We start from the raw sequence: 24,818 nt of genomic DNA, 5'->3' as shown, positions 1-24,818 counted from the left end.
GGGAACGGAAATTCTATGTACATTAAAGTGTTGTATTCGATAAAAATTCGTGTTCGTTAGATCATTTTATCGTACAACCGTAGTCCTTAAGAAAAAACCGCTACATTTCAGGACAACCCTTTCTTTTTATATGCACTTTCCCACAAGAAAACAGCACATTTCGTCCATGGTGGCTACTACCGTGACGTTAAATCTGCCTGTCTGGATGAAAAAAAAAGGGTGGAAAAATGAAATGCCCCAACGGGATTCGACCCTTCGAGCAAACCCAGACGTCTGTTTTCATGGGGAAAGATTTGACGGTTATAAAATAGAGCGCGTTTTAAACATTCAATGATTTTTTTTTCCTTCAAACAGTGCAACACAACTAGGCAACTGTAGTGGTATGGACATTATTGGGGTGGGGGTGGGGGTGGGGGCATATAAAAGAGCCCTTGGTCCGGGGCCACAATACAAAGGGTTCCTCTTATGCCCGTTACTGTAACTCTGGATATCCAATAGCGATCCGTTGTTCTCGCTACAACTAGTGGTGTTCAGTCGAGACGTAAAAAGTTATAAAAAACCCCAAAACAACAAACCCCCCTTTGTGTAGTTAACAAAAAAAAGCAGTAACAAATTCCCAGGATTGGCCGGGCAATGTGTAGTTTCATGTAATTAAACAGTGTATTCGATAAATAATTCGTGTTCGTTAGATCATTTTACGAGTACAACTCGTAGGCTGTGATTCTTAAGGGGCGTAGCCGCTACATTTTTCTTTATTAACAACAAGGGATCTTTCGAATATGCACTTTCCCACAGATTTTGGTTTTGCACATACCGCGAAATCTTTCATATACATATCGTGAGGTATGGTTGGGAGTTTTGAAAAAAAGAAAAAAAGAATGAATCCCCCAACGGGATTCGGGGGTCGACCTAAGGGGGGGGGGGGGGGGTGTTATCCAGTAAATAAACACACTTTTCATGTACAGCTTTATGCAGAGTACACTAAAGGTTAAAACCAGAAAACAATACCCCTAAAAATGGAACTGCTATTTACAAGTAAAAGTAGCTGCAACTCTGATTGGTGGGGCGGGCTATTTCTCGTTCCAGCCAGTGCACCACGACTGGTATATCAAAGACCGTGGTATGTACTACCCTGTCTGTGGGATGGTGCATATAAAAGATCCCTTGCTGCTAATCGAAAAGAGTAGCCCATGAAGTAGCGACAGCGGGTTTCCTCTCTCAATATCTGTGTGGTCCTTAACCATATGTCTGACACCATATAACCGTAAATAAAATGTGTTGAGTGCATCGTTGAATAAAACATTTCCTTCCTTCCTCCTTGAACTAAACTCAAAGTGATGGAGAGCGAGAGTGATAGCTCCCCTTCAGCGGCGAGGTCAGTGGTATGGTATTTGACCCACGCTCCTTATTTCTCCATTTTCCTACATGTAAATTAAAGGGACATACCATAGTTTTTAAACACTAACGCATATTTGTTTTTACTATTATAACCGTTTTTGATAACTTAAATCATACTTTACTTAGATTTTATTGTTTAGATTATCAATTTCCCTACATTCGAAGTGTTTTTGGTCATCCTGGTGTTTAAAATATCACAAAATACATTTCTCATATTTTTAATAACGCACGTGCGTCTGAGAAGTAATAATTATGGAATCGAGTTTCAGTCTATTTCTAGAGGGTATTTCACCATTTCAAAGTCACAGACTCATGTTTCACTCAGTTGTAACTTTATACAAATGTGTTACAGGTTTGTAGATTAACTAAACTTAGTGTGCATTTTCACGGGTTAAAACTAGGGTATGTCCCTTCATTGTAAGGTGCCACACTCATTTTATTGGCGTACCGCCTGGGTGTGATGATACGGTGCTTATTTCAGTTTTATTAGTAAATGTTAACATCATCGGCAGTGGAGATTGATTTAGTCTAATGGAATCTCTCAACAGACAACCAAGAACATTCATCTGTTTGGTGAAACTCTAGCACAGTGATTATTTTTTCATCGTTTTAGATAAAGTGGTATACTTGACATCTGTGGTGGCAGTGCTGATGACGGGTGCCACCGGTGGGGCAGGATATGTTCACCTTTCGATAACACCTGGTATCATCACTGTTCTGACAGTGATTCATGAGTGCATGTGAACACATCGGTACCTAATCTAATATGCTCTGCCCGGTGCTAGTTTTGATTTAGTAAACTAGTGTGGGAATGGCAGTCCTCTGAGACTATGTAAAAGGGATGAAATCTCCACTAAAGGATCTCCTTGGGAGTGGCTGTCCTCCTACTAACGAGGCACTGTATAGAGATTCATGGAATTAAGATATTAAAATACTGTTTTGCCAAACGCCCATTTGACTCTGCATTGTGCGGAGATACGACCCTGATCATGTATTACGGTTTTGTCGTTCAGTTATATGTAATTTTGTTTTGTTTAACAACACCACTAGAGCACATTGATTTATTAATCATCTAATTCATCGGTTATTGGATGAGAGGAAATCCGCTAATTTTCGATTTGTAGCAAGAAATATTTTATATGCACCATCCCACAGACAGGATAGCACATACAACAGTCTTTGATATACCAGTCGTGGTGCACTGGCTGGAACGAGAAATAGCTCAATGGGCCCACCGGCGGGGATCGATCCCATACCGACCGCGCATCAGCCGAGCACTTTACCTATGGGTTACGCCCCGCCCCTTGTCGTTCAGATTCTCAGCAAGAAACCCAAAATTTCAACCAAACGTATCATGCAATATAAGTGGAACATGAACCTTTAATCAAATACAAATCTATAATCCATAATCGCTTATGTTGAGCACTTGTTACCAATATGAGAAACTCGTCGATTCGAGAGACACACGTTCTGATGTGACTGTAAATAGACGGGGGTGGAAGGACAGAGCCAATCACGCAACCATCGACTGTCTATAAATGACCTCTTGTTGTCATTCCGACTTCGTGACAGATCATAGCATAGCCGGTTTTACATTCTGTGAGTAGACCGATAAGGTAGGTTACTTTTATAAGACTTAATTAATGGCTAAGCTTATGATATACCCGATACTTTACTCAATTTATTTCTTTATTCATTCATTTATTTCTTTATTCATCTTCAATGTCTATCGGTATGATCGATAACCTTTATAAGAATTAAAGTAAAGTTTGTTTTATTTAACGACGCCACTAGAACACATTCATTTTTTGTCTTATCATCGGCTATTGGACGTCAAACATATGGTCATTCTGACACTGTTTTTTTTAGAGGAAACCCGCTGTCGCCACATATGCTACTCTTTTACGACAGGCAGCAAGGGATCTTTTATTTGCGCTTCCCACAGGCAGGATAGCACAAACCATAGCCTTTGTTGAACTAGTTATGGGTCACTAGTCGGTGCAAGTGGTTTACCCATTGAGCTTTGCGGAGCACTCACCCAGGGTTTAGAGTCGGTATCTGGATTAAAAATCCAATGCCTCGACTGGGATCCGAACCCAGTACCTACCAGCGTGTAGACCGATGGCCTAACCACAACGCCACCGAGGCCGGTTATATAATGACTAAGCTTATGATATACTCGATACTTTACCCTATTTATTTATTTATTTACCCATTCATTCATTCATTCATTCATTCATTCATTCATTTCTTTATTCATTCATTCATCCATTCATTTCTTTATTGATGACTCACTAATAATCACTAATCACTCACTACTAGAATCAAAAGTAAATTAAATATTTTAGCGATTAGTTTGAAAGGAAAGCACAATATTATCTTTTCTCTCGGAAAATACCGATCACAGACTACCAGAATCAAAAGTAAATTAGGTATTGAACGAGCCGATCAGTTTGTTTTTTAAAAAATAAAATAAAACAACATTTGCGAAACAAATCAAATACATGTGGGTTTATTATCTTTTCCAAATAGTGTCATATGAATTTTAAAAATATATCAACATTATAAATCCTTATTGCATCTCGATTCGCGTACACCAAACATATACACTCATTTGCTACTGTAGTTGTGTTAAAATTATTATTAATTTAGATCTTTTTTAAGGCAGAAAAGATACTTATGCAAAGTTCATTAAAATTATTTCTGTATGAATCCACTGTTGTAGAAGTATCCAAAATGAACCCCAATGATAATTCTCTGAGACCAGTATATGTATAATGTATAATGTATATGTATATGTATATATATGTGTATATGTATGTGTATATGTATGTGTATGTGTATATGTATGTGTATGTGTATATGTATATGTATATGTATATGTATAATGTATAATGTATATGTATAATGTATATGTATAATGTATAATGTATATGTATATGTGTATGTGTATGTGTATGTGTATGTGTATGTGTAATGTGTAATGTATATGTATAATGTATAATGTATAATGTGTATGTGTATGTGTATGTGTATGTATAATGTATAATGTGTATGTGTATGTGTATGTGTATGTGTAATGTGTAATGTGTAATGTGTATGTATATGTGTAATGTGTAATGTGTAATGTGTAATGTGTATGTGTATGTGTATGTATAATGTGTAATGTGTATTGTGTAATGTGTATGTGTATGTATATGTAAATGTATAATGTATAATGTGTATGTGTATGTGTATGTGTATGTGTATGTATATGTATATGTATATGTATATGTAAATGTGTAATGTGTAATGTGTATGTATATGTATATGTATATGTATATGTATATGTATATGTATATGTATATGTATATGTGTAATGTGTAATGTGTATGTGTATGTGTATGTGTATGTGTATGTGTATGTATATGTGTAATGTGTAATGTGTAATGTGTATGTGTATGTGTATGTGTATGTATATGTATATGAACGTTTGTATTGTCCAGTCCTGTCTGCGGATAAAATTCATATAAAATATATTTTGATGGTGTTCAGAAGTCCAAGTCTATAAAGTGGGTGCGGGTTTCTACCATAAAACTGTAGACCATCAGTCATATTTGGTCATTCTTCAACTACATGCCGACTTTAATGTATAAATTTGGGATTATTTCAAATTGAACAAAACGAATAATATTGTCACTGAATAATAACAACAGGTATTTAACAAGATAGAACATTAGCGGCGAACCATGGTTAGAATTATGTAAGTGAATTAACAAAGAATGCTCGTTGCAGAGTGTAACGCACGTCGTATTTAGTGTTGCTGTTCGGTTACATTAGCCTTGGAAATATCAATGATATCAATGAAATCATTCGTTAAAATTTCTACCCCCAGAGTATACTATCGTTGTCTTATGATTGTACTGAGTACTTGATTAAGCGAATGTCTGATAATGTTAGAAATAAGCTTGTGCATTCATGATAAAACATTAAAATGTATATTCTGTTTGCAGTTAGTGAATATCTGTGAAAAACATATCGCCAACACCGTAACAGATTTTTATCGTTGACCTTAAGGACAGTACAATCTACATATGTCTGGGGTTTTTTAATCCCTCTGAATTTCAGCAAACTAAACTGAAGAGTAATGTAGGGCCAAATGAAAAAAAATGTGTCCTCGAGCACTTGCAGAATGATGACATGGTGCAGAAATAATTCATAATTCAAAATCATCATGCCTATATCATAATAGTGCATCTGATAAAAATACTATATATACATAATAAAAGTCCAAATTAATTGGCTGAGCCGGTAACTTTTAAAAGCACTATCATGAGTTTGCTATCATTGTAAAACGTTTCTAATTAATAAAATGTTATAAGAACCAAAATTACATACTAAATACAGATTCTTGTTTAGAATATCAGTGTCTGTATATCCAATAGGTTTGTGGTCGTCCTGCTGTTTGTAAGTAGCCCAAACTAGATTTCGACTCCCTAAAGTTTGAACGTGCGAAAAAAATTGTATATATATATATATATATATATATATATATATATATATATATATATATATATATATTAGGAAATGAAGTTTGAACTGGTATAAACACTAGAACGATCAGGACCACATTTGATATACAGCCACTGATTGTTATGCATAAATATATATTTAATATACAATTATTTTCATTAAAAAGTCTCTGTTAATCGGCAACATGTAAACAATGGCAGCACACGCTCAGGATAGTCCCTTTAAACGTGGACCTTCAATAGCTGTAATAATGGGGAAGGGGAGTAAGGTGGTCCTAATATGGAGGATGTTTTTTCACCCAACCAAACCAAAATATCACAGAGGAGAGGGGATGCGTAAGTATTCCAGGCACGATTCAAGATACATCATTGAGCATGATTAAAATGATCACATCGTCCTTAATGAAAAATAACGACTGTGGAGTATTTGACAAACATTCACAAGTCCATCGAAATTGTCAACTCACAATGATACAACAGATCAGGAGGTCTTTGATGCCCAACAATATAAATGTTTTAACTATATTACCAAGAATTCATATTCATCTTAAACCTAGATCTACTTCAGTAATCAAAACAACAAAACTATTCTTACAAACAAAAATACATTTCGGTGCACGAAAAAGTCAAAAAGTCCCATATCAGGCGCGTGTCCCCTCTCTGCTCCACACGAATTTTCTTTTTTTCCAATATATTTTCCATGAAAGCACGTCTCGACACCCCCCCTCCCCCCCCCCCCCCAAAAAAAAAAAACACCTAAAAAAAAAAAAAAACAAAAAAAACAAACCTTACTTGGTTTAGTACAGATCCCACTGCACGCGCGCTTGAATATGAAGTATTATAAGTGTATTTTCATTATAACAAACAAGGTGTTTGGAACAAAGGAACGAAGAGTTAAGTGAAATAGTGTAATAAATTTCAGATCGCCGCATTATAAGCGGAAGAGCAATAAACGAACCTGTGTCAAAGGAGGAAGTGCAAATTTACTGAATGCACCATGAACGTTAGTTACGGTATCGAAACGAAAAGTATCGACTGTGTAGAAGAATTTTTTTTAAATTTACGACGCACTCAAAACAGTTTTATTCTTTCTTTCTTTTAAATTATGTTCGTGCTTATATGCAATTAAGGTTCAAGCACGCTGTCTTGGGCACACACCTCAGCTATCTGGACTGTCTGTCCAGGACAGCGGTTTTAGTTGTTAGTTGTTGTTGTTGTTGTTGTTGTTTTGGGTTTTTTTAAAATTATTTATTGTCCCAGGAAAAACAATTTGGCAATGTCAGGGATGGGGCCCTGAAACATTACCTTACACACATGTATAGACATAACTGCACAAAATAAAAAAAAGAGAAAAAATGATACCAAAGCAACAACACACCCACACAAACTAACTCTCTCATGTACACAGATACACACACACGCACACACACACACACACACACACACACACACACACACACACACACACACACACACATACAGAAGATTGATATAGAAAAAGAACAACAGTTGTTAGTTGTTAGTGTGTGAACCGGCCTCGGTGGCGTCGTGGTTAGGTCATCGGTCTACAGGCTGATAGGTACTGGGTTCGGATCCCAGTCGAGGCATGGGATTTTTAATCCAGATACCGACTCCAAACCCTGAGTGAGTGCTCCGCAGGGCTCAATGGGTAGGTGTAAACCACTTGCACTGACCAGTGATCCATAACTGGTTTAACAAAGGCCATGGTTTGTGCTATTCTGCCTGTGAGAAGCGCAAATAAAAGATCCCCTGCTGCTAATCGGAAAGAGTAGCTCATGAAGTGGCGACAGCGGGTTTCCTCTCAAAATCTGAAAGAAAGACATGTTTTATTTAACGACGCACTCAGCACATTTTATTTACGGTTATATGGTGGCAGATATATGATTAAGGACCACAGATATTGAGAGAGGAAACCCGCTGTCGCCACTTCATGGCGGTTATATGGCGACGGACGTATAAGTACCGCACAGATTATTTGATAATAAGAGAGTAAACCCATTGTCGCCACTCCATGGGCTAATCTTTTCCATTTGCAAGGGATCGTTCATATGACATATTCCCCATCGCACAGACAGAATAGTACATACCACGGCCTTTATTACACCAGCTGTTCAACACTGGCTGGAACGAGAAACAGCCCACAATCAACAAGTGGGCCCACCGACGGAGATGGATTGTAAATCGACCGAGCATCAGGCGACTGTTATACCACTGGCCTGCATCTCGCCCCTGACTATGGAGAAAACATATCAAAGTCAGCGCTACGGGTTAGGTCACGGCCAAAAAAAAAAAAAAAAAAAAAAAAAAAAAAAAGATCTGCCGTGCGAAAAATAGTCTCCACGGCATTTTCCACAGCAGTTTTCCTGTCAATGTGTAAGAGAGTAGTTTACTTTGTCCATATTCCACAAAATAAATAATTAACTAACAAAAGTGACATGAAAAATTGGAAATTTCCATGACAAAATAAATGACTCGGAAAATTTAAAACACTGCAGCAATTTCCACGGCATCGCTGATTGCCGTAATCAATTGTTAAGATGGTTAGGTATAAACGGATCTGGCCCCGTGCTTATATAACTTTTAGAGTCCAGACTCAATCTCAAATGACGTCACAGACATGCCATTAATATTTTTTTGTATGACGTTGTCATGACATTACTGTCTCAGACTCTATTAGTCTCGAGTCTAGACTCTAAAAGTTTTACAAGCTCCAGGTCAGGACTCGCTGGGTCGACTACTTGCCAATCAGAGTCGCTTGTGAAATATGAATCTACCTTAAAGACTGATTTCCTTTAAAAAATCTATAGCAAGTCGGCGCCCGATTCAGACTAATGACGATCGATGCAGACTAAAGAACATATTTAATAGAACGATCACAGACAGCTGAGCTAGGGCCTCCACGAGTTCAAAATATTGGACTCGAGTACTCAAGGGTCAAACTCGACCCGGACCCGAGTACGCGACTTAATTTAGAAACCGGTGGATTACGTTCAGTATTGTGACGGACGGACGGCCAGTTTAAAAAGAGAAACTAGTTCATGATCATATAATTATTGTGTAACTTGTATCACTGGTTAGTTACTGCTGAAATTAATGCTCTACATTGTCTTACTTGTACGGGTACTCGAGTCCTGTGAGCGGACTCAAGTCTTGCTAGACTCGACCCGTGCCGAGTACTCGAATACATGTTAAAATGCGTGTCGATTCGTTTGTAACCCTACATAGCTGTTTGTCGGTACCGGTAATGGTAATAATAATATGAACAAACGTAATCCAGATTCGGACACTTTTGTTTAATTTGGGCAAAACTCGGCCTGCCCCCCCCCCCCCCCCCCCCCCCCCCCCCAAAAAAAAAAAAAAAAAAAAGAGAGCCCGTACGCCTATGTTCACCTATAAACCTACGCCTATGAGCTCGTGTTCGCATAACAATGTTTTTTTGATCTGCGTCAAACTGCGTGGTCGACGACGTGTTACAGACTGTTCGGAAAACAAGCTTTATATTAGCCAGTGAATGGTAAAAAAACACCTAAACCTATTGTTGTTAAAATGAGTTTGGGGATTAGTTTTCACGTTCACACATTGTATTTTTTAAAGGTCTTGGCACTATGTTTAGATTTGCATCTTGATGTCAATATTTCCTTGTTTTATATAAGAAATGTTGTTAGTAGTGTAGTCCGAGTACTCCGACTATAAGAGACCTAGACCGACATTTGTAAGGGCTCAATATCTGTCCAAATGTCCGTCTAGCCCATAACAATCAGAGTACTCGTGCTATTAGTAGTGCTGCAACCATAACTCGGTATACTCAATAACAACCGCGGTACTGGTGTGCATATCGCGATTTTTAACACGTTATTGTTCACGTTATTTTATCAGTAATGGGCCAATTATGTCTTTGAATAATCCACAAAACTTTTTAAGGAATTTAAAAAAATAGGCCCATATTCGTAAATAAGACCCCTTTCAGATTTAGGGGCAAGACGTAGCCCAGTGGTAAAGCGCTCGCTTGATGCGCGGTCAGTTTGGGATCGATCCCCGTCAGTGGGCCCATTGGGCTATTTCTCGCTCCAGCCAGTGCACAACGAGTGGTACATCAAAGACCGTGGTATGTGCTATCCTATCTATGGGATGGTGCATATAAAAGATCCCTTGCTGCTAATCGAAAAGAGTAGCCCATGAAGTGGCGACAGCGGGTTTCCTCCTTCAATATCTGTGTGGTCCGTAACCATATGTCTGACGCCATATAACCGTAAATAAAATGTGTTGAGTGCGTCGTTAAATAAAACATTTCCTTCTTTTCTTTCAAATTTATCTTTGAAAGTAATCAAATTAGGAGTCCAATATCGGACAATGTAGTGATTCAAAAACATCTTTGTCAGTTTTTCAGTTTACCTTTGAAGGTATGCAAGCTGGCATCGGACCAATATGGGAGGGACACTATAGTGATTTAAAATCATCTTTGTCAGTTTTTCAATTTACCTTTGTTCGCTGGCATCGGACCAATATGGGAGGGACACTGTGATTTAAAATCATCTTTGTCAGTTTTTCAGTTTACATTTGAAGGTATGCAAGCTGGCGTCGGACCAATATGGGAGGGACACTATGGTGATTTAAAATCATCTTTGTTCATATTTTTCAGATTTGTCTTTGAAGGTATGCAAGCGCTTACACTTGTAGGGTGCAGCTTGCTATCAGTGATATGCGCTGTACTCGGAAAGAGGGGCGTGGTCACAACACCAACTACTGTTATGACGTCCACGGCCTGTGGTAAGGACGATGACGTACTCCAGACGTGCTTTGTCTGTGAACAGCTTCCGTTTGGCCTGGGTCTGCCGCCAGACGACTGTTGCACGGACGTCACTGCCTTTGAAATTTGTAAAAACTGCATCGCCGATCCTACGAAATGTCTCACTGACTACCTGGCTCTCGTTAATGGCGATGATCCGTTTGAAAACGATGACCTGAACGAATCTCTGGATACGGTTAAAAAACGATTTGGAAGGCTATTCCTGGGTCCGAAACCAGTGTCGCGACCCACCGTGTACGAAATACCAGTAACGGAGAAACGGTCCGTCGTTTTGGACCTGCCATATGGCGCAAATGGAAACATTTACAAACGCTGGGGAACTCTTAACATGGGTAGCAGATACGGATCCAGTAATCTAGGAACATTATGGAAGCACTACAACTCGCCTCATATCCGCAAGCGAAACGCTGTGCTAGGTGGCCACTACGAGCAAAACGTGTATGACACACATGCATCAACATATCCAGATAATTCATTGGACAAAAGATACGGCACGTTGAATCTTGGAAAGCGATACGGTACTTTAAATCTTGGAAAACGATACGGCACGTTAAATCTTGGAAAACGATACGGCACGTTAAATCTTGGAAAGCGATACGGCACGTTACATCTTGGAAAGCGAGATGGCACTTCAGATCTTAGAAAGAGGTATGGTACCCTCCATCTTGGTAAAAGAGACAGTCTCCCGAACGAAGAGAAGCGGTATGGAATGTTGTACCTAGGAAAGAAATGGGGTACCCTTGGATTGAAGAAGAAATGGGGTACGCTAGGGTTGAAGAAGAAATGGGGTACACTGGGCTTGGGAAATACCCATCACTACGTTCCTACCAAGAGAGATACAGCATCGTCAGGATCGCTCGACCATGTAGATAAGCGATATGGACGACTCTTTCTCTAGTCGTGAGACAACTTTCTTTGTCCGTGAGATGATCTATTTCTGTGGCTGTGAGATAACTTTGTTCAAAAAGAAGACCTTTTTTTTTAGACGTGAAACAACTTTCTCTAGCCGTGGATTAAATTTTATTTGTCGATCCACAATTCCATAAGTTGACTTCATCTAGCGTGAGATGACCTTCTCTAGTTGTGAGGTGACAATTGTTCTACTCTATAAATTTAGTATGAAAAACAAATATATATATATATATATAGCTGTGAAAATACTTTATTGTGAAACATATCTTGCTCTAGCTAAAAGACAGCACGGTTTACTTTAGAGCATTTGGTGGTGGTTTCTTCTCGTTACAAGCTAAACTAAATTGCTTTTACATGGTGATTTCAAAATCACTCATGTTGGTGTTTTTTTGTTGTTTTTTCTGCAAGTAACGAAAAGTCGTTTAAACTGTGTGTTGATGTCAACCATGAATGAAACGGGTTTTAACTAAGGACTTTTCCAAAAATGATCGCAATGGGGTCAGAGGAGGGTGTTTGTTGGAGGAAATTGTTTGTAAACCCATCACCCACAAAATAAATTTGTGTGTTGATTGTAACCATGACTGAAACGGGTTTTAACTAAGGGCTTTTCCAAAATTGACCACAATGGGGTCGGGGGAGGGTGTTTGTTCGAGGAAATCTTTTGTAAACTCAACACCCACAAAATAAGTTTGTGTGTTGATTGTAACCATGACAGAAACGGGTTTTAACTAAGGACTCTTCCAGAGTTGATCACAATAAGCGGAAGGGGGTTCGGGGCTGGAGGCAATTTGTTTGTAAATCCAACACCCACAAAACATAATTTTATTTTTAAACATGTATGCACCGAGAAAACAAACTGCATACGCCCCGCCAGGTATAAAATAATAATTATACCCCTCACCTCCGTCATGGAACAGCCCTAAATGTATTTGTATATTTATCTGGATTTATTTTTTCAAAGGTTAATTAACTTAACTTGGATATTGGATACAGATAAATTATTATTATTTATGTTCAAGTAGACGTTAAAGTGTTTCGAGTTTTAACCAAGTTGCTGCGATGTAGTTTTATTGATCAACGAGAACCTATGTCTTGACTTTATTTATAATCATTCAAAGACTAGAAAGTTAAAAGTTTGTTTTGTTTAACGACACTACTAGAGCACATTAATGTATTAATAATCGGCTATTGGATGTTAGACATTTGGTAATTTTGACACAATCTTAGAGGAAACCGGCTACATTTTTCCATTAGTAGACAGGATAGCACATACCACGGCCCTTAATATATCAGTCGTGTCAGACTACAATTTAACTACTCCAGATTTAATTTAAAAGCGGGACTTTCACATCGCCATCATATATATAACTGTTTACTAATTCAAGCATATCGTCAACTATTTTAAGTACATGGTACGATAAATCGAAAAATAACCCGTTTCCAATGCTGCGATATGGATAAAAAGAGGTGTTTTTTTATATGTGAACTAGATTGGATATAAAAACCAAAGATAAAAAGTTAATGGATGCATCAGATCACATGAAGAAGAACTTTTAAATACGCGTACTTAAATATTAAAAATATTCTTTAAACTGCAACTATAAGTATGTACACGCTCACACGTACCTGATGATTCTGTTCTTAAAAAATGCGTTGTGGTTTGATTTGCGTTATACTCAGTCACTGGCTGTTTGCGGACATTAGACTTGTAATATGTTATACATAATACTGTGTATCAAAACAATCGTTTTAGTAAAAATCGTTTGTTAATAGAAAATGAGTGTGATGCGATGTTGTTCATTATAACACGGGTTTCTTTAAATGGAGTTGTCATTAATATTGTGGTTACACTGGTTGTATTAAATCTGTTTTGTCGGGTAGTCTGCAACCTAAAATGTTATTGGTGTCGTATCTCGATATTTACACAGATTAAAATACGAGTGACTTCGACGCTTTTGTTTTGTGATTAATATTGTGAATTTCCAGGCCTATTTCTAACCTGAAGGGGCATTCACACACACACACACACACACACACACACACACACACACACACACACACACACGCACGCACACACACACACACACTTTCTAAAAGGGTGGTGTGCGTGTGTGTGTGTGTGAGGTGGGGGGGGGTCCTGCGTTTTCGTGATGGAGTCGTCCCTGGTGGCAGAGAGCGAGTTTAACTGTCCGCATGTCCGTCTAACTCTCAATCGGCACACTATTCGGGATAATCACATACACATGTATATATTTATTGCAGGCCAGTAGCCAGGATTTTGAGAGGGGGGTCGTTTTGGCTTATGGTGAGGCACGAAGTGCCTCACACGAAGGCGCAAAACGCCCGAGTTGCTTAGGGGGATCCGGGGGCATATTGTAAAAAAAAGTCACCGGTAAGGGGGGGGGGGGGGGGGCATTGGCTACGGGCCTTGGCCCGTTCCACGAAGCGATCTTAGCCCTAAGATTACCTTAAGCGCATAGCTACCCTATGCACTTAAGTTGATCTTAGGGCTAAGATCGCTTCGTGGAACGGGGCCAAGTATTGCAGTCTTTGAACTTAATATTATAATATACAAGTCGTGGAGTACTTGTTAATAGACAGCTGTATTTGTTACCATTTGTTTGTTTATGGTATGTGTATGTGTGTGTTTTTAACCAATTGAAAAATAATGTGATTCGATAAAATACTGATGGAAAGAAATAATGGACCACACCAACACTAACAGGAATGTGAGAGTGCAAACAAAGGCTCATCCATATAAGTGTCAGGAGAAGATAACTGTGTTACTGACATTCAATTCTACATTATATCTTTGTACTTTATACAGACGATAATAGTGACTGACATTTATTTTAAAATGTCAAATATTCTCTCTTTTTTTCCTGAGTATATATCTATCGTCCCTGACACATTTTGTGCAGACAATATTTAACACACTAATGCAAGGGAGATAACTAATAATTACAAAGCTTTTAATTTAACACTCTTCTGTAATTTGAGTTTCCTCCCACTCGTATAGCCAGCCTAAGACACAAATTAGTTCACTACGAACTGTAATTTGGTTTTTCTTTAGAATTCTGCAAAATAACGGATCCGCAGCTTAATGCGAATAGAAGACCGGTAAAATTCGCTAAGAATATGTTGGGTTTTTTCTTTCTCTTTGTATCTAAAAATGTGTTCATGTTAAAACAGCCGTGCACACAGACAGTATAATTAATCCGATCTTAGCTAGACGGCTATTTCTGTAACAAAACGAATTAACATTCTTTATAAAATCTAAAGTACTGTATGGTACATTCTTCTGAGACTGCTAAAGGTCATTCATATTTAATGATTATACACTGAAACCAGAGGCGGTTCTAGGTGGGACCCAGGGACCCGCCCCCCCCACCCCTAAATTTTGCGACAATAATAATTTTATTGTATATTAATGTTCATTTTTAACGATCCCCTCCAAACCTCCCCCGAAGTTCGATTGGCATTCCCTCATGTCACTGGGGCCCCCATAAATGGATTTTCTGGATCCGCCACTGGAAACAAAATGAAAATGTAGAAAATGTTCCAACAGAACAAAAAAATATATATTACGCTCAGGCACATTGGAATATGAGGAACACTTACACTCAAATAAACATTAATTTATTGTTAATTAATTCTATATCAGTTAAATTGTGTCATACAACAATTTATTTAGCAGAATTGTTTTTTGACAGCTGTACACATTGACATATAATATTGTGTATTTTAATACATAAGTATTGCATGTGCTTAAGCAGAATGATTCAACAAAATGAATAAATAAATGAACATAGAAACATAGAAACAGATACTAAAAATAATCTATTATAGAAAAATTGGTCATGACTATTTAATTTATAAATATAAATATAAATGACACGTGATTCTGAAAACGTCACGCATCTTTACATTAGATAAATACCCAATCCCCTCCTTCGTAACATTTTGTAATGCATTTCACACACACACACACACACACACACACACACACACACACACACACACACACACACACACACACACACACACCGCCCCCGCCCCCAAGCGTTATATAATTCAAATTGTTGAAAGACTCTTCGAATATCCTAGCAAATCTTTCTACCTTATAAAAATCAGCATAATTATGTTACTATGTTACTATTAATGGACGGTACTAACAAATCTCCAAGTCTTGTAAAAATGTATGTGGTCTTGTAAAATAACCAATGTGATTTTACTGAACAACACTAACATATGTTATAAACATATTATTAAACTACATAATTTTGCAATTGTTGCACATTACTAACAAATGTTGTTATCTTATAAAAAAAACATCTACGTGGTGTTGCTATTTTTGAACGGCAATTGAATAATTCTGCTACCCGATGAACACCAAAGTCATGTTGCCAAGTAACGAATATTGATGCTAGTGATATTTACAAATCCACGTCATGCTGTAATATGTGGGGGTTTTTCGTGGTATTACCACTATTGGACGGTACCAAGAAATCTTGTAATGCACGGGATGCTGCTATTGCTTGACTAATTAATCTTGCCATCTTGAAAACCCATCTACGCCATGTTCCTGTTATTGAATGGTACTGACCTTTCTTGCTAACTTGTAAAATTCCACGTTATATAATTAGACTACATATGAATCTTCATACCTTGAAAACATCTACATTGATGTTACCAGACAACGAATCTCGCTACGTTATAAAATATACGTGATGTTACTATTGCTAGACGAAGCTTGATACCTTGGAAAAATATACATGATGTTACTATTGCTAGACGACGAATCTTGATACCTTGGAAAAATATACGTGATGTTACTATTGCTAGACAACGGATCTCAATATTTGTAAACATCTATGACATTACTATTGCTAGACGACGAATCTTGCTACCCCAAAACAATATGTGATATTTATATTGCAAGACAACAAATCTTGATATCTTGTAAGCATTACGTGACGTTACTTTTACTAAAAAAATAAATCTTGATACCTTATGAAAATATACGTGATGTTACTATTACGAAACAACAGAAATCGCTACTTTGTACAATTATACGTGATGTTACTACTGCTAGACAGCAAATCTCAATACCTTGTAAATATATATGTGATGTTACTTTTCCCAGAAAATAAATATTGATACTCTGTAAAAAACAATACACATGATGTTCCTATAACTAGAAAACACATCTTAATACCGTGTGAATATATATGTGATGTTACTTTTTCTAGAAAATAAATATTGATACCCTGTAAAAAAAATACACGTGATGTTCCTATAACCAGAAAACACATCTTAATACCGTGTGAATATATATATGTGATGTTACTTTTCCTAGAAAATAAATATTGATACCTTGTAAAAAATACAAGTGATGTTACTACTGCAAAACAAAATTTTTTTATACCTTGAAGATATAAAATATGTGATGCTATTTTTGTCAGACAGCAAATTAGGTACCTTGGGAAAATCTAAGTGATGTTGCTATTGCTAGACAACGAATATGGCTACCTTGTAAAACTATACGTTATGTTATTATTGGTAGACAACGAATATCGCTACCCCATAAAAATGTGATGTTACTTTAGCAATAATTGCTAGGCGACATATTTCAATACCTTAAACAAAATCTACGTGATGTTACTATTGCTAGACAACGAATCTCAATACCTTGTAAAAATGTACGTGCTGTTACCATTGTTAGACAACGAATATTGATACCGTGTACAAGTATACGTGATGTTACTATTGCTATCCAATGAATTTCACAGCCTTATGAAAATCTACGTAATGTTGCTATTGGTCGACGGTACTAATAATGCTACCTAATGATGCACGCGATTTTGCTACTGTTGAACGGTACTGGCACATCTTGCTACCGTGTGAAAATGCACGTATTTTTGGACAGTCCTTACAAATCTTGCTACAATGTCCGTTATTGTTGCACAGTAGGTTCTGGTCGTGACGAGTGTTCCCAAATGATGACCCCCACTACTAGTATCGCAGCCAGCAGAAAAAACGTGGCCACAAACATGAGCACCAAGTTAACTAGACTGGCCATCTCAGACGCAGAACGCTTTCTGGTAGAGTTTGCGACATGTTCATTCTTGTTTGCAGCAGTAGCAGCAGCAGCAGATAGAGGCGTGGTATTTTTATTCAAAACATTTGTCGTCAGGTCTGAATTGGTTTCATTCAAGACCATATTAGATTCCGACCTGGATTCAAAAATGACATTGCCGGATTCATTTCCGCTTCCGTGTTCAATCAACTTGCCCAGAACACTAAGCGAATGTCGATGGTCACGTGTGATGTTCACCTGCCAATCGGGTTTCTTCGTCAAAGGCTGGCAGTTGTTCCACACGGTGGAGACAGGTTCGCCGCCAGGGCCGCTGTTGGTGTCGTCTGCCTGGTGTGGAGATGTGCGGTCAGGAAACATGCGTTTACCCCAGCGGTAGTAGAAGAAGAGAACAGTAGCATTGCCCAGCACAGTCATCAGACTGATAGCCAGAAGAGTAGTCACGTACACAACTGCAAGATAAAAGCACCCTTAAACTGTCAAGTTTACAAAACAGAAGAATAATAATCAGGCCTATATGAACAATATCTGGATGGGGCACAATCTGACTATCCAGAGACAGGGCTTGGGATAGACATGCTCGAAACCTTAGTGGTATATGACCATGTTAAAATTATCCGCTCCGCTGTATGAAAAATGTCTGGATGAGGCACAATCTCTAATGGATGGGGCACAATCTGTAAGGAGGTGGGTACGTGCCCGATGTTTCGTCCTCGAGTTGGGGGCAACAATTTGACCACTTCCCATATGTTCCTATCGCATTCATATTTAAGTTTGAAAGTAATGAGAAAACATTCGCCAAAACACACCCTGTGTTTCCGAAAAGTCACTGTTTCCGGATTTAGTGAATTTCGTGCAGTCATGAAAAATGAAAAACAGCATAATTTGAATTTGTTAAAAATGCTCGTGCATGATTGTTGCATAAATACCGGTGTGGGACAAAGCAAGGAAGCAGTATCAAAAAGAACATCAGAGAGATGCCGAGACTTACCCAAGCAGAACGCAACAGAGCTATCGGTATGGCCGATATGGGGCCTCTCAACGGCAGATTGCAAGAACCTTCAACTGCAGTCAAGCCGCCATCAGCAACTTGTTGAGCCGTTATCAGCAGACAGGCCAGGCACAAGACCGTGCAAGACCGGGAAGACCAAGGGTCACAACGCCAGCTGAAGACCGCTACATCCGGACAATCCACCTGCGGAACCGATTCGATTGCAGCATAACAATACACGACCTCATACAGCCAGACTTGTTCAGAATTATCTCAACAACGTTAACGTCAACGTATTGCCTTGGCCATCATGTTCTCCAGACATGAATTCCATAGAGCATCTCTGGGATCATCTTGATCTACAGTTCAGACAACGCGTACCTCCCCCAGCAAATCGACAGCAGCTTGAACAGGTTTTACTGCTGACGTCATCCGGCGACTGACGACATCCACGAGGAGACGTGTTTTGACGTGTATTGATGCAAGGGGTGGTCACACATGCTACTGAGGACATGTCTTGTCCCATGATTTGACTTTAGAAGCACCCTTTGAAGGGACTGATTGTGTAATTTTTAATTTTGACCCCATGTCTCTTTCGCTCGGCCTTATAGCAAATGCACTATCGATATGGCAATGCTTTTTTTTTGTAAAGACATTGAAAAATTATTCCTTTCAGTAAAACCGGCCTCGGTGGCGTCGTGGTAGGCCATCGGTCTACAGGCTGGTAGGTACTGGGTTCGGATCCCAGTCGAGGCATGGGATTTTTAATCCAGATACCGACTCCAAACCCTGAGTGAGTGCTCCGCAAGGCTCAATGGGTAGGTGTAAACCACTTGCACCGACCAGTGATCCATAACTGGTTCAACAAAGGCCATGGTTTGTGCTATCCTGCCTGTGGGAAGCGCAAATAAAAGATCCCTTGCTGCTAATCGGAAGAGTAGCCCATGTAGTGGCGACAGCGGGTTTCCTCTCAAAATCTGTGTGGTCCTTAACCATATGTCTGACGCCATATAACCGTAAATGAAATGTGTTGAGTGCGTCGTTAAATACAACATTTTTTTCTTTTTTTCTTTCCTTTCAGTAAAATAATCATCATATAGAACACAACTGTCTTGGTTTTTCTTTATGGACCTACTGAACAAGGTGATAAGTTTCTTTTGCCTGTTAGTGTATATAGATGCCATGGGGAAATATTGCTAAAAGGATCCGCTAGGTTCATATTCGACCCCTTTCCCCGCCTCCAGGTATAGACAAGACTACTCCCCTGCTACTAGAAGAATATTTTTAATAAATACACATACACATGGGACTCCTTTTTATAAAAAATTAATGACGCCACAAGAATCGTATCTTAACATCTCACCCAACAAGGAAATGTTCTCGGAGGTTTTTGGCATCAGCTCGTCGACCACGCCCATATACACAGTGAACGACAGTAACGTCGTCATTGAGATGGTCATGCGTTCGCCAGACTCCATGGGAACGAGGTAGCTGACGATGCAGAGAAGCGAGAGCAGGACCACTGGCAGGACCAGAGCGAATACGTAGAAGAGGACGCGTCGTTTCAAAACGAGGCTGAATTTCAAGATGTCTACCGACCACTCCTTGAAGTGAACAATGGATGAACCTTTGATGTCGAACTCGCCGTTTTTAATACACCAGTCTAGACTTGGTATTTTCTGGGGTGTCTAAAAAGAGAAAGAGAAATAATTAAGTAATGACTATAAATAATGATGATATAATAAAATAATAAATAATATTTGGAATAATTGTCTAGAGGGATTGAGAAAAATTCAGTGTTAAACTTAGGAACTGTTTTTAGATGATTTTCAATATGGATTCAACACGGCCTATGGTACGTCAATCCACAACCATATTGATTTGGAAAATAAATAAGCAATGCATTCTACCCACGATATTAGTTGTAATCTATATAAAAATGCGTGGAGATTCGTTTGCAACCCTATAATAGCTGTTTGGCAATAATGGCAATATGAATAAACGTTGTAATCTAGATTCTGGCACTTTTGTTGTTTAATTTGGGCAAAAATCGTCCTGTCCCCTTACAAAAATGGGAACCCGTACGTCTATGCACAAAGCGACCTTAGCGCTGAGATTACCCGAAGCGCCTAACGACCTTATGCACTTAAGATGATCTTAACTAAGATCGCTTCGTCGAACGGGGCCCTGATCGACTAAAATTACCAAATGTATTGGTACAGATAAGATGTGTGATAAAGGGAATAGCAGCTGTATACAACCGTTAGTGCTAGCTGCTTCCGGTCCAGTTCCCAGCTAAGAAGTTCTATCTGGCACATCTGTGTACCAAACGGGAAGTACGTGATATCCACCGGACACCGGGTTTCAAGGATAAAGTCCGGGTCCCAAAAAATTCGGCCGTCTGCCATGATCTTCACGAGGAATTCCGTGGAGCCAAATTTCCGTCTGCCATCCACACTGGAATATACATAACAGTAACATCACATCCTCCTATAAATGTTTGTTTTTTGTGTGTTTTTTGGGGGGGGGTTGTAAATAATTTCGGTTTGGTTTGACGTAAGAAAAAAAGTAAAAGTGTTTTGGAAATAAAAAACTCCCAATATCGACAATAGGTTGTGGCAATTAAAAAAATATTCGGTTTAGAAATAAATAAAACTAATACAAACCACAGTAGTTTGGTTTTATGCACTGGTATAGTCTTGCTATAATGAGATAACTGATTTGTATTTTCTTGTCGGTCCCTTTGTAGTGAAATTAATAAATAGAGTTATCTCGTATGAAGACTACACCAGTCCATAAACTAAAATGGCGTCCATAACGCCGAAAGCGTAATTTTCTTACTATGACATTGGTATATATTAGTTTTATTTATTTATGAAGCAAATATTTTTTAAATTGCACATAAAAATTGAATTTTTTTTTTTATAATTTCCAAAACACGTTTACTTTTCTTCTTACGTTAAATCAAACCGAAATTATTTACAATTTGGGTTTTTTTTTAGGATGAAACGGTGTTGTAATTACAGTAGAGGTTACAAAAGTTATCCTTTCATCCAATGGAAATACATTTATTTTTTATTGTACAAAAAAAAAAAGGACTTTCGAGGGCAAAATGAAATTAAAAAACAAAAATGTCATCGTACAATACATACTATAAGATTATAAAGATAGACGGGCAAGATAAGATGACTAACGCTTACATATTATAGGGCAGGAGATCGGGTTTCCAGATAAACGTCTCTGGAACGGTCAGCATATCAACCCCACCGTAATCCTCGGGCTCCCACGTCAGGAACTCGTCCGTCCATCTCTACCAAATACAAAAACTAATAACTAAGGAGATCTAAAAACAAAATCTAATATATGAACATTTAGACACACTTGAAAGAGAGAGAGAGAGAGAGAGAGAGAGAGAGAGAGAGAGAGAGAGAGAGAGAGAGAGAGAGAGAGAGAGAGAGAGAGAGAGAGAGAATGAGAGTGAATGAGAGATGAGACAGAGAATGAGAGAGAGTGAATGGGAGAGAGAATGAGAAAGAATGAGAGAGAGAGAGAGAGAGAGAGAGAGAGAGAGAGAGAGAGAGAGAGAGAGAGAGAGAGAGAGAGAGAGAGAGAGAGAGAGAGTGAGAGAATGAGAGATGAGACAGAATGAGAGTGAATGAGAGATGAGACAGAGAATGAGAGAGTGAATGGGAGAGAGAATGAGAAAGAATGAGAGAGAGAGAGAGAGAGAGAGAGAGAGAGAGAGAGAGAGAGAGAGAGAGAGAGAGAGAGAGAGAGAGAGAGAGTGAGTGAATGAGAGATGAGACAGAATGAGAGAAAGAATGAGAGAATGAGATAATGAGAGAGAGAGAGAGAGAGAGAGAGAGAGAGAGAGAGAGAGAGAGAGAGAGAGAGAGAATGAGAGAGAGAATTAAAATAAAACTGCTTCCATTACACAAGTTACTTCTACCGATAAAGGCAGCAAGGGATTTATTTACTGATTTATTGCACATTTCCAAAGGCAAGATAGTAGATATCACGGCCTTTTGTCCATGGGCCAGACAAGAATTTGGTACCACCAGAGGGACTAAGGCTCATAGGTTTTTGTCGATAGGTCTATGCATGTAGATAATAACATGAGGTGATAGCCTTCCGTATCGAGTAGCTTTCTGTCACTTTCACCCTGAAAACTGAATAGTGTGTGGGAAAAACTCCGAAGCAAATTTTGGGGGTAGGGGAAACTTAATTTGGAATAACGTTCCTTAAAATCACCCTATCATAGTAATTCACCACTCAAAATGTTTGTTTTGAAGTCCTCTAGCGATTACATATCATAATATGCAAATGAACCCCAAAAGTAGGTCATCAGAGGTCAAAAGGTCACCGATTTGGGTCGAGCTCAAAATTTCAGCTTTGCCTCGTCATCTATTGGGACATTTGCCAAAATCAGGCCTAGAAATGGCTGCAAACTGTGTCAGAAGGAATTTCCAACCATGTAAAGGCATCCATGTTCAGCCATCTAGAAAAATACTGAAACGGAAACAAACGAGTAAAGGTCAGTTTTTATGTACCAGTCGGCGGGTATTGGTTGGAATGGAAAAAAGTACCGAGAACATTGAAGGACCTATATTTCAGGCGAGCGCTCTACCACCGAATTACGTCCCGATGTGACTTCTCAAGACATTAACAGCTGTATATAAGCTACGACGGTTTCCTGTACGCGCATTCAAATTTTTTCAACGATGAAGACGGACGTTAGTCCTTGTTCTCTCGACCTCCCCCCCCCCCCCACCTGGGGGAACTGATGAAAACATATGGAATGTTATTGGAGTATCGAGTCTCGTACACCGGGTCACGGGCAACCGTGACCTTGGTGTACGGAGACCGGATCCAGAAGAAGGGAAGATGGAGGAAGAGAAGACGTGCGCCAGCGGCGGCGCAGGGGGAGTCAAAACCGGCGGCTAAACCGCCGGCAGCGACTCCGTCTGCTGGACCGCCGAACGCCGCTCAACTGAAGAGGAAGACGAAGATGGAAGTGGTCTCGGCCCCAGTCATCAACGTCCCCTCAACAGGACCCGAGGAAACTGACGTGCCGGACTCGCTCTGCAGTTCATCGTACGTCAGACCCGCTCCGCCTGCATTTACTTCTGGGTTTCCGGACCTATCGCCGATTAAACCGGTGACATCCGCTGAGACCCAGGCCCGGAAGACGGCTGTTGTTAAGAGGAAGGCTACCACTCCCCCGAGTGCCACCCCAGCCAAGCCAAGTCGCCCTACTAAACCACCGAAGCCAGAGAAACCAACAGAGGGACCATGGTCACTTAAGGCCGGCAAACTCCACCCGCGGTTCCAACAGCTGATGAAAACCAACATAGAGGACGTGCGCCAACTCATTAGTGAGCCGAAGCACAACGCTTACCATCCGCTACCTACCGAGCCCGATGAAGGGGAATTTGCTGTCCATCGAGTCCAGGTTGATGTGGATATCAACGCAGTTTGCGTCACCGTTCGCCGGAAGGGAAGATATAATCAAGCGCTGCTACTTAAGGAGATGGACAACCCGTCACTACATCGTGTCCTCAAAATCCTAGCGGGGAGTGATTACAGTTACATCACAAAGATGGTAGCAGCCTCTCCCTACCGGCATGATCTTCCGCATCTGGACGCCACCGACTTCATCGGCTCGCCGTAGCCCTCAACCTCCTAACAACCTTTACCTCCGTGAGTACCAACCTCTTTTATTGGGCTAGTTAGACTTTAAACATTTCGAAAGCAGTTCAAAATTCTTTTGTTTATTTTTTTTTATAAGTAGTCTAACGCATTTTACTTTGGCGCCCGTTCAATTGCTCAAAATCACCTTAAAAACCTTTTGGCTGAGCAGTCTTAACTACTTTGGGTTAAATTTTAGAGTCCGGACATGTTTTGGATGCAGTTACTCTTTGTAGACTTAGGTAAAATACAGGCTTCACCGAGGAATCGAAATTCAGCCAATCAGAGCACGGCTCCCACTCGGTGTACTTCAAGTTTGCGAAGTGTCTGCTATTTGGTCCGCGCTCGTGTTGACCTTACTAAATGGCTTTTTTCCAAATTCCGCCCACCTCA

General features: G+C 39.3%; 2 protein-coding genes across 2 annotated transcripts; one reads left to right on the top strand and one right to left on the bottom strand.

Moving 5' to 3' along the window:
• The first annotated feature begins 2,892 nt into the window (after nucleotides 1–2,892).
• On the top strand, nucleotides 2,893–13,599 carry LOC121384758. Its single transcript, XM_041515302.1, has 2 exons — nucleotides 2,893–3,014; nucleotides 10,570–13,599. The coding sequence occupies exon 2, from the start codon at nucleotides 10,586–10,588 to the stop codon at nucleotides 11,633–11,635; it is 1,050 nt and encodes a 349-aa protein (XP_041371236.1). The 5' UTR covers nucleotides 2,893–3,014; nucleotides 10,570–10,585; the 3' UTR covers nucleotides 11,636–13,599.
• A 4,006-nt stretch (nucleotides 13,600–17,605) lies between these two features.
• LOC121383565 (neuronal acetylcholine receptor subunit beta-4-like) lies at nucleotides 17,606–23,225 on the bottom strand. The gene is made up of 6 exons (XM_041513653.1): nucleotides 23,187–23,225; nucleotides 21,938–22,047; nucleotides 20,999–21,194; nucleotides 20,101–20,425; nucleotides 18,806–18,994; nucleotides 17,606–18,198 (listed from the first exon to the last, which is right to left on the bottom strand). Exons 1-6 carry the CDS (start codon nucleotides 23,223–23,225, stop codon nucleotides 17,606–17,608), a joined length of 1,452 nt encoding a protein of 483 aa, XP_041369587.1.
• Nucleotides 23,226–24,818: the final 1,593 nt, after the last annotated feature.

The sequence above is a fragment of the Gigantopelta aegis genome, chromosome 10, assembly GCF_016097555.1.
Source record: "Gigantopelta aegis isolate Gae_Host chromosome 10, Gae_host_genome, whole genome shotgun sequence".
Classification (NCBI taxonomy): domain Eukaryota; kingdom Metazoa; phylum Mollusca; class Gastropoda; order Neomphalida; family Peltospiridae; genus Gigantopelta; species Gigantopelta aegis.
The sequence above is the reverse complement of the archived record's forward strand: the minus strand, read 5'-3'. Positions and strand labels throughout refer to the sequence as shown.

What these genes read in the sequence shown, in the direction of transcription:
- LOC121383565 (XM_041513653.1), bottom strand. Translation starts at nt 23,225, where the DNA reads ATGGATGCCTTTACATGGTTGGAAATTCCTTCTGACACA. An exon ending in GGAAGCAGCTAGCACTAACG is followed by an intron (nt 20,426 to 20,998) that starts GTTGTATACAGC and finishes TTCTCTTTTTAG; the next exon opens with ACACCCCAGAAAATACCAAG. An exon ending in CGAGAACATTTCCTTGTTGG is followed by an intron (nt 18,995 to 20,100) that starts GTGAGATGTTAA and finishes ATTCTGAACAAG; the next exon opens with TCTGGCTGTATGAGGTCGTG.
- LOC121384758 (XM_041515302.1), top strand. Translation starts at nt 10,586, where the DNA reads ATGCAAGCGCTTACACTTGTAGGGTGCAGCTTGCTATCAGTGATATGC.